This window comes from Chiloscyllium plagiosum, chromosome 38 (genome assembly GCF_004010195.1).
Source record: "Chiloscyllium plagiosum isolate BGI_BamShark_2017 chromosome 38, ASM401019v2, whole genome shotgun sequence".
Classification (NCBI taxonomy): domain Eukaryota; kingdom Metazoa; phylum Chordata; class Chondrichthyes; order Orectolobiformes; family Hemiscylliidae; genus Chiloscyllium; species Chiloscyllium plagiosum.
Window position 1 is genome coordinate 17,911,842 of NC_057747.1, and position 11,243 is coordinate 17,923,084.

An 11,243-nucleotide genomic window follows, 5' to 3' on the forward strand; every position below is an offset into this window, starting at 1 on the left:
GTAAGCTCGGAGGTGGAGGCGACGGAAGAATTGTTCGACGTCACGGCGTGTATTAAATTCATTGTTGCGTGGACGGAGGGGGATGAAGGTGAGTCCTTTGCTGAGGACTGACCATGGGGAGGTCTGGGGGGATGGTGAAAACTCGGCAGTGCTGGGAGCTCAGATCTGGTGTGGGTGTAGAGCTGGGAGTGGGGGCAGAACCTGTAACTGGAGTGGGTGTGATGGTGGGGGGGAATGGGGCTGGAGTCATGAGCAGGGGTAGTGTTCCCCTCGGGGTTCTGGGGGGGGTGGGGATAGTGACAGTGGGGTCTATGGGGGGCATGTCAGCAGAATGCAGGTGAGTGGCGCTGGTGGGGGCGGAAGAGAATCTCAGCCTGAACCGCAGGGCTGAATGATCTCCCTGTCACTGCCTATTTTAATTCCCCTTCCACTCCCTTTCTGACATGACTATCCTTGGCCTCCTCTTTTACCACAAATGAATCAAACCACAAATTGGAGAAACAACACCTCATCTTCCGCCTGGGCAGCCTACAGCTGTAGGACTCAACATTGCGTTCTCCAATTTCAAATAACCTCCCTTCCCATCACCCGACTCCCTTCCGAGCCCTGCCCCCTCCATTCCATTCCTCTTACCGACCCCTCTTCTAGCTACCAATTGGATTCATTCCTCCCACTGACCAACCAGGTCGTTCCCTCTACCTGTGTTCACCTATCCCATCTCAACACCCTGACCAACATCCCGACCACCACCTCTTATCTGCAGCTTGCCTTACACCCACCTCCGGTCGTGAAGAAGGGTTACACCTGAAACACTGACTTCTTTACCTCCTGATGCTGCCTGGTGTGCTGTGCACTTCTAGTCTCCTGCTTGCATACCTTGGATTCCAGCAGCTGCACATTTTTTGTCTCTTACCTTTACTTTGAGCAAGGGTATATAAAATTGCAATTACTTAGTATTCTGCCACTGTCATAAGTCTAAGAAATATCTGAATATTATGGACAGTGTCTCCAGTGATGGTATAAAGAACACAGAACGGTGAATGCATCACAAAAAAAAAGTGTACAGGAAAGCGACACACACTGACGAGGTCCTGAATGACAACAGCAACCAAACACACACAAAGAAGCCGCATTAGGACCCTTTTCAAAAGGGCTACAACACACTGCAGTACTCCTGACCTATGAAGAGAAGAAGACGAACTCCTCTAGAATATTCACCAAGAACAGATATCCCTGCAACTTCATTCGCAGATGCCTACAGACAAACAACGCGATGAGGACGTGGCACAATCTAACTCACTAGACAAGCTACCTTACGTAAAACATGTCTTGGAACTGACAGCTAGACTTCTCCATCCACTCGGATTCGTGACAGCGCATAAACTGACAGCCACGCTCAAACAACTTACAGAACTAAAGACCTTATACCCATCCATGTAAAGACTGCACATAAAACTATATAGGGCAAACAGGCAGACAACTAGCAATTCACATCCATGAACACTAACTAGCCACCAAATACCACGAGCAGTTGTCCCTAGTAGCCACACACATGGGCTACATATTCGACTGGGATAACACAACGATCATTGGACAAGCTAAACATAGGACAGCCAGAGAATTCCTAGAAGCATGTCACTAATCCACAGACTCCATCAACAAGCACAATGACCTAGACTCAATATATCAGCCACTGCAGCAAACAACCGGAACCAGCAATCAGAAGCAGCAGGAACGGAACCAACTAAACTCCAAAAGACACTACAGCAGCACTGCACAGGGGGCTCCAAAGCACTAAAGATGTCACCTGGACAGAGGACAAAACATCTGCAAATCAACTTCCCAGCTCAGTAAACATTCCCACAACTGAGCTACAAATCTTTACACAAGTCTTGAATTTCTTCTTTCCATCTGCAAAAAAAAAAGGTCTTATGTATGAGGCTAGTGCATGCAATTGCGTTGCACTGCAACCCCAAATGACAATTCTAAATTGGTTGGCTTCATAATGTCATAAAGCTAGTCTTTTTTTCCTAAAAGCGGTTCCTTGTCTCAAGGAGATTCTGTCCCTTGATATTTTTTCAGAAGGGTAATAAACTGATCAGTCTGGTTTGGTACAGAGGTGAAAAGGATTTTGAGAAGCCTTTTGTTTATATGTAAACAGATGAGACTTCAGGCCGAAGTGGTCATGTTTTAGAAGTGACCTGTATAAAGAAAGGGAAGTGGTCAGCTCTCTAGCTGAGCTGAGCAGTTTCTGTTCAAACTTGAACCGGTGAGCAGTTCAACAGGGAACTGTGTGGAAACTCATTCTCCTTTCTGCCCTTCAACTTCAACCTGTAAGCATATGTCCCACTTATACTGGTTTTTAAAGGGAGTTTGCTTATTGAGACTGTTGTGTATATTCAGAACAGCATACTTAAGCCTAGTTTGGATAGACTGGGTTCTATAGGGATGCTTTATTCTGTTCTTTGTGTTTCATTGTGTAATTTTGTGTATAATTTTTTGTCTGTCTTAAAATCAAGTAGTCAACCTAGCTATCTTACTCCAGGTAATTTTCACTGTACACTTACCAAAACAAACTGCTGCCTGCTTAAGAATGTTTTCAGTCATCTGGCTTTGTCTATAACAATAATTCTTCAAACACTCATGAATATTTAGCAATTTTTCTTCAATTGTGAAATCACATCTTATGTTGGTACAGTAGTAACTTGCTTGTTGCAAACAGCCAAAGGGATATAGTTTGATATTGATATTATCTGCCAGTCTTTTGGATGTACATTAGCATCACATTGGCTCAGAAATTCACAGATCATGTTACTCATTTGTGAGATGGACAGAGTGTTATTTGGCTTGACAGCAGCATCCTGTTGTTGGCAAATGTCATTCAGATTGCTTAATACTAGTAGCTTGAAACTGTTGCTAAAACTTTTGACATAGCTCACTTTTGCAGGGAAAATTGGAGGTAAACTGGACACTTTATATGACAACATTGTTTTCCCCTTACTTTGGTCATTCTTGCAAATTGCCCTGATGGATACAAAATAATAAGCTTGGACAAAAATTTTATCAGCCAGATTCTATACTATTTTATTTTGCATCTATTATTAATCCTCACCACATATCGTTGACATGATTGCATGAATTTAATTTTTACACTATGCACAACAGCTGACATAGTGGTGAAACTTCCGATTAGCCCAAGCCCAGCTTATACCAGCATTTTCTCGGATTTGTCTTTTCTAATGCAGGTGTCGTTCTTTCCAATTCTCACTCACTCCCAATATGTTGAGAGGAAACACTGAATAAGTAGGCTTCTATTTTCAAAAGATTCATCACAAATCAATTAATATTAAATAAAAAAAAGATAAATCTTCTTGTCACTCAGTGTCTGCTCACTATATCAGATGGATTAATACAGCAACTGGAACCTTGTCATTCCCAGAACTGTCCTACTTCAGCAAAAACTGTGTGAGAATTAGTTGTCACTTCTTGTTCAATATGCAGAATATTTGGGAACAGTCTGTATCAGGAAAGGTTAGACACATGACCAGACTTTTGTATCGCTGGGACATACAAACTCTGGAGAATGTTTGAGGCAATTGGGATGAATTGTATTCTATCAGTTTATTTGCTGGCTTTTTCACAGAACAATACGACAGAAAGGAAAGACAACTAGAATTTATATCGTGTCAATCATGAAACTACTGCCAAGCACCTCAGCCACTGAAGCATCTTTAAGGGGCTGTCACTATTACAACTGAGCAGTGAAATAAAATCTGAATAAACAAATGAAAGAAATAGGGGACAATGATAAGAGGAAGGGTGGGAGGAAGCTCAGGTAGAGCACAAACATCAACAGAGACTGATTTGTTAGACTGAACAATAGTCCACTGAATTCTACATAACACGGCAATCAAAGCAAAGACCTTTAAGTTGCTCACTTTCCAAGATGACTCAATAGTAGTGATATTGTACAACAAAAGGAAAATGTCAAGGATGGAGAAATGAAACAAGTATCACTTTTTTCAAAGGAAAGGTATATTTAGAAGCAGAACATTTGACAACTCTGAGAATGGCTTCCAATGGTTTCTGAAACATTGGGCCAGATTTATAGAGAGTGGCAATTTCACTCAGGTCACCACTCTGCCCCTTGTTTTTAATGACAAAAAGAGATTGCCACACTTTTGATAGGTCATTTTGCTCAGAGTGCCCTCAAAAATGCAGAGCCTTATTTCCAATATGAGATTTTCTCATCGGGTCAGGATCCAGTGCCAGGAGAAATGGATGGTAGAAGGACGTAGGAGTCGCTCAATGTGAGGGGTACGATGTAAGGGATCGGGGAGAGGTGCAATTGGTGGTTGTGTAAATTAAGTCTGGGGTCTGTTTAATAGTTAGTCATGAGTAAGGAGATATATTTAAATAGTCTAACTTTTTCTGGAGTAGCTACTTATTTAACTTCATCAGAATTTTCCAAAGCTTCCAATACAAATGGAGTCTTTTGGAGGGTTCCAAGTGTCAAGGAACTGCACAGCAGAAAATTTAACTTCCTGAGCAATTCCTATGGAGTGCGCTACAAGCAGTTCTGTAGGGATCTATACACAGCTCCTTTCTGTGCTGTAGTAATGACTGTCTGGCCTGCGAAAACTTTTCTCCATTACAATCTTTGGTGAAACAACGACAGAGTTCTCACAGCACTTGTGTTCATAATGTAACATCAAAGAGGCTTATTTGTTCTTCACCTAGCAGATAGAGTGTTACATAGGAGGTAAAAATGACCCAAGTAAAACAAAGTTCTGGACAACCAAATTATTTTGAAGTTGCAGCACATCTCGCCACACTGACCCAGATTTAAATGAACTGAATTAAGATTAAGAGGGCTTTGTTTGCATGGACAGAGTTCTGGGACATTGAAAACATACCAAATGAGAACAGTTCGCATGCAAAAGATGACTGATGTAATGCATTGTGCAGGATTATTTATTCAAACAGTGTACCTTAAACTCCAGCCTGTCTTGATTTCATCACTCACATTAACTCATAACATTTTAGAAATTTCACTTTCCTCCTAATGCACTGCATGATGAAGGTTTACAGTAAAATATTATCTAAGAACTTGGGTTCTTACGGTTTTACTCTTTGGTTCTGCATTGCAAATGCCTTTTTTTGAAAGATAAGAAATTCTTTTTTATAAATTAAGTATGGGTCAAAACAACTGTTCCAAGAAAAAAGATTTACAACAGAGAGGGCGCGTCAGAGACAGATGACAGGCAGAGGGAGAGAGGCAGAGAGCGAGAGAATGGCAGGTGAGAGGCCAGGTCGGAAAGGTTAAGACCAGCAAAATAACTGTTTAATTTTGGTACTTTTCAAGTCAAGACATCCAGCGAGCTGTTGAGGCTCGGTCATTAAGTATATTCCAGGCTAACATAGCCAGATTTTTAATCAACAAGTAAATCAAGGGTTAGAGGGAAAGGCAGGACAGTGGAGTAGATAATTATCAGATTAGCCATGATCGCCTTGATTATCATAGCTAACTCAATGGGTTGAATGCCCTACTTCTGCTCTTAGATCTTATGGTCTGGTGTTATTTCAGTAGCCCAAGCAAATAGGGATTTTGTAGGATTCAGTAAGCGAACTTATGTTTGCATGTCTTGGGTGGAGATTGTAAGAGAGAGAACTACATCTGGTAAATGTGCAGAAATTCACTGTAGAAAAACTGCCCATGATCTTGTCAACTGAGTAAGAAATCCTACAGTGAGGAACAGGTGCGATACTTCTCTGACGATAATAAGCTATAAAGGATATGATTGGAAAAAAGGGCTGAAACTTTATTTTTGCTGTATAGGACAAGATTGTTCCAAATTGTGTTCTATATATAACCATTTCCTATGTTTGATATGCCAATGTTCAAGTGAAAAGTACATTAGACTGACCATCACATTAAGCAAATAGCAAAAGTAAAAGTTAGACTATCAAACTAGGTTTCACTCTGGAATTTGGCTTTACTAATATTACAATCATCTGGGATGATAATTGCTATAATCTCTTCATACTTCCTTTACTTTTATTCCCAATTCCTAGTGAAAGGCAATTGAAAGTTGAAAGGAGACTATTTTCTTCAGATATTAGAGTCTTGAAAGCACTATATTTAAATGAATCAGATGAATTTGGTGAACAAAACCAAACACAACAAAACATCATTTATACCTTTTGCAAATAGCATGCAAATTTCCAAACCACTGCATGGTACAGTGATAATGAAAATTTGCATTGGATTATCCAATAGTGATTTCATGTAATACAGCAAAACAAGCATTTTGCAATAAATACAAATCGCAATTTGAACAGAGTAGACATCATAATATAACACTCTCAGATCTATTCTTGGTGCTTCGCACTATTTTCTCACTGTAACCGTATTTCAAGGCTTGAAAATTGTTATGACCCCCCCCCCCATAAGAATGGAGAGAGTGCAGGCCTGTTAGAGCACAAGCTTGGCTCTTGTAACTTGATCAATCCTCCATGGCGGGTATTAGTGCCTTGGATCACACAAGCCCACTTGGGTCCTGATCCCCACTTAGCAAAGCTCTGCTTTAGCTATTCTTGTCCTTGGCCTACTGCTCCTTTACAACTGCCAATAGAAAACTCAACTGTGTGAAAGATCTGTGTTTCACAATTTCTTCAAACTACATCAAACATGCACTCCTGAGAAAAGATTGGAGGAGAGAAAATACTTCATGTTTAAAGAAAATTAATTTGCTCTGACCAATACCCCTGTCACTTGATTGTATTAATATTAAAAACTCATAGTACAACAGATTGTATAGACAGCTCAATGTTGTCTCAAAAGGTATGCAGAAATATAGCAGGGGTAGATGATCTCATCCCAGTTTCTACGTCCCCACTGCCGCCAACCAATGGTCCCCCACCAGTGTTAACCCAACAGTGTTAACTAAGGAGCCCATGAAAACAATTTTAAAAATTACTGAATTTTTAAAGGTTTCCTGTTGAAACTAATTAATACAGAGTTATCTTTTAAGAAGAAACTTTTAAAGATGTGCAGAATTTAAAATGTTTTGGCAAGGTTTGCAGGTTTATCCTAATAAAGTCACTGAATTAACTGTTGTGTAGTCCAGCTAGTTTTAGCTAATGTCCCTTTTAGGAAACAAAACTAGTTGAATTATTTAAAAATAAAACAAAAGCAGGATTTAAATAATCTTCGTAAGTCTATATACGTTATGTTGGTCAAAACTAGCCGCTTAAAAATGAGCTAAATGAATTTCAAAACTGCACAGTACAGACTCACATTCTTAGAACACCATCATTAAATTTCCTTACCTCATTACAAAGGTAATTCAGGGTAGTGAAGTCCCATTTCTTGGCATATCCTGCATTATACTTCAGTATTGCATCCTTTAAAAAAAAGAAACAATTTCTAAACAGTGGTTACTTGCCTGGTTGTATTCAAAGAATCCATTCTCTAAGTCAACCAATGCCACAGTTATGCCTTAATTAGCCAGATTGGTCTGATCAGCCAGAATAGTGAGACAAACACATAAACAAGGTAAGGATCAGCAGTTCAGTGTATGATAGATTGGAAAAATGAATAAGAAAGCAGTAATAGCTGAAAATTATTGAACTTTAAAACAGAATGGCCCCCAACCGTCACGAAGTTCCAAAAATAAAGAGGCGGCCAACTCAATAAAAAGATCAAGAGCAGAGAAGGAGAAAGTACAGAAATTGCTATGTTTACAGTTTTAAAAACAGCAGTGAAAAATAGTAATTGTAGCCAACTATAAGCTGACAAAAATGAAAATACACTCATCATATGTCTGTGGTGCATTGTTGCACACTGAAAACATCATTTTCTTCCTCTATTAATTGACCACCGTGACACAGAAAGATTCTGTTTTAGTTTTATTTCCACTTACCTTAAGGTCTAATATTAAGTCATGCATAAAAAAAAAATCACAATTTATTCTTTCGCTAGCACTGATATCAGACAGAGGCAGCAGCAGCACTAGTTAGTCCTGCATCACTAACCCGAGCAAATGGAAAAGCAACAAAAATCATCATCAGTACCTTGCTGTTACACACATAGGAAGGTATAGGATGAATTTAATTGTGAGGCTCTCAATAGTCAAACTGTCTATCAACAACTACCCTCTTCACTGACACGGAAAGAATGGTTATTTAGAAATAACATGGCCCCTATGAAAGGGTGGCAGAAGCAAGAAACATCAACATTTAAGAAATACTTAGATAATCAGTTGAAGTGGCATAGCATACAAGACTACATGCCAAGTGCTGGAGAATGGGAGTAGAACAGATAAGTACTTGGCGACTAGCACAGACACAATGGGCTGAACAGCCTCTTTCTATGCTGTAAACCTGTATGACTCTAAACCTTATTCTAAATTTCAACACCTCGATCAATAAATACTTAATCTTCTCTACAGAAAAGCAAAGAACCTAGGCTCCTCCAATCTCACCTTTTAGGTTTCTCATCCTTTACATTAATTAATTTATTCCTGAGATACAGGTGATGCTGGTGAGGTGATATTTATTGCCCAAAGTTAACTACCCCAAAAGAAAGGGGAAGAGGGGTTGTCTCCTTGAATCCTGATAGTCCTTCTGGTGATGTATAGTGAGTCCTTATTATGAGTAAATGAAATTCAGGATATTGTCGATCAATGGTAAAGGAATGGTGACATAGCCCCAGGTTAAATTAGTTTGTGATATGGAGGTGGTATCTCCACAATATTACTGTTCTTCTTCTTGTAGTCAATGTCATGATATTGTTCAGCAGCACTGTTTTACGTTGGGTAAATTTCAAAATTCCAGCCTGCAATTCATATGTATTGCAGTGACAGTATGTACTATGATAGAATGGATGAAAGGGATGAAGACTGCATTTGATATTCCAGTCAAGGAAACTGCTTTGTCCTGGATGGTGGTGAGCTTTGGGGATCTTTGTTATAATTGGAACCATCCAGGCAGGTGGCAAGTATTTACACAAGTAAATCTTTTCTCTACTCTCTTCATAATTTCATAACTTCCAAAATTAAGGCTCCAAAAACTGTACAGAATTCATTAATCAATTATTTAACCATGCTTACTTAACATTATCTCCTAATATATTACTTTAAATCCCCATTTATAAATCCTAGGATTAAACAGCTTTTCCAACAAGCATTTTGACTTGTGTTTCGGAGGACACATCAGCCAAACTGGCAACACACTATGTTGGAATCTCAAATGTAGATATGCTAGTTTGAGGTTATGTTTAAAAAAATGTATATCTGTTAACTGGTTATGTAGTCCAACCTTAAAATAATGCTCTCATTATGCTTCACAAGATTTTTAAATATTACAGAAAAACACATCCAATTGAAGCTTTTCATCTTACACTCATCAGGATAGTTTTGCAAGACTATCAATCATCCATATTGACCAATGTAAGATGAAAAGCTTCGACAGCATGTCTCTGTTTTCAAGCAGTAATGAAGTTCTGTACTATGAAGTGATTATTTAGATTATTTTATATTAACACTGGGATGCAGACTGTTAACAATTTACATAACAATTCATACAATTATACTGCAGGTGGAGGAAACATGACTGTCCCTCCTAGTCCTGCTACCTTGAAAAACTGTTCAACTAGATTCATTTCCATACCCTGTATGTCTTTACAGCTCTTTGATGACAGTAATTCAATGACGTTTTAATGGATGGACTGCGTTCACATGAAAAGTTAAATTATTCTCAGTGAAATCATAAAATGTTTCTTCACTACTTCATTAACACGAACGTATCTAGGCTATAGTAACGAAGAACATACTACTAACCTAGCAACTGCTAAAATGATAACTGGAGAACTGATATTTAAAATAAATAATTTATCATTGTGTAACATCCCAAAAATGGCTCAAAGAATGAAAATGCCATTTCTACAAGGACATAAGTGGATCTTAATGCTGATAGTGGAACAGAACTATTTAATTCAAAATGCAAACATGTTCAAAAACAATTGAATTCTGTCAGTCAATGAACTTAAAATATATTCTCAGCAAACCCTAATCTCCACAACCCATAGTTACTGATTTGATCTTATTTCACATTGTACCTTCACATCCTCTGAATTAGTAAAGGTTCTCAACAATGCTGTTCGAATTAACTCCCATCGACTGCTCACATTCTTGCTTCCATCCTGTAAAGAGAAAATACATGAATTTTTAGATGCAGTTTATACTTACAAGCTCTACAATAAAATCTATGCAACATAAAAAGTATAATTCAAAAGTGTGACATTCCAAATTCTAGACTTCCTGAGAAAGTACAAAGATTATTTCATAGAGTAATAAGTTATAAATTAAAAAGACTGAGCAAATGCCGTAAACCTGACATTACATTCAATGGAATTACTGTTGCTAGATCACTTAGAAGCAACACCCTTGATCACAAATTGAATCGAATCAGCCATCCAAATAGAGCAGCTACAAAGCTGGGAGTTCTGCAAAAACCCAGCTCCGAACTCCCCAGGGCTCTCCACCATCAACAAGCCACAAGTCAGGGATTTGGTGGATACTCGAAACTGCCTGCATACATGTAGCTTCTACACCACTCAACAAGCTCCAATAAGACATAGAAGTGGAAGTAATGCCATTCGGCCCATCGAGTCCACTCCGCCATTCAATCATGGCTGATGGGCATTTCAACGCCACTTACCCGTATTCTCCCCGTAGCCCTTAATTCCTTGTGACATCAAGAATTTATCAATCTCTGCCTTGAAGACATTTAGCGTCCCGGCCTCCACTGCACTCCACGGCAATGAATTCCACAGGCCCACCACTCTCTGGCTGAAGAATGTCTCCGCATTTCTGTTCTGAATTGACCCCCTCTAATTCTAAGGCTGTGCCCTAGTCTCGCCTAACGGAAACAATTTCTTAGCGTCCACCCTTTCCAAGCCATGCATTATCTTGTAAGTAAGTTTCTATTAGATCTCCCCTTAACCTTCTAAACTCCAATGAGTACAATCCCAGGATCCTCAGCCATTCCTCGTATGTTAGACCTACCATTCCTGTCTGTCCACCTATCTTTGTATCATCAGCAAACTTCGCTAGAATGCCCCCAGTCCCTTAATCCAGATCATTAATATATAACGTGAACAGCTGCGGCCCCAACACTGAACCCTGCGGGACACCGCTTGTCACCGGCTGCCATTCCGAAAAAGAACCTTTTATCCCAAC

General features: G+C 39.3%; 1 protein-coding gene across 4 annotated transcripts in view; it reads right to left on the bottom strand.

Moving 5' to 3' along the window:
• parga (poly (ADP-ribose) glycohydrolase a) overlaps positions 1-11,243 on the bottom strand; it is a 202,150-nt gene that overhangs the window by 156,151 nt on the left and 34,756 nt on the right. For all 4 annotated transcript variants that reach the window (XM_043679036.1, XM_043679037.1, XM_043679038.1 and 1 more), the window contains 2 exons: positions 10,121-10,204; positions 7,333-7,407 (listed from right to left, as the gene is read on the bottom strand). In XM_043679036.1, the coding sequence (XP_043534971.1) occupies positions 7,333-7,407; positions 10,121-10,204 (159 nt within the window). The remainder of the gene's footprint in view (positions 1-7,332; positions 7,408-10,120; positions 10,205-11,243) is intronic.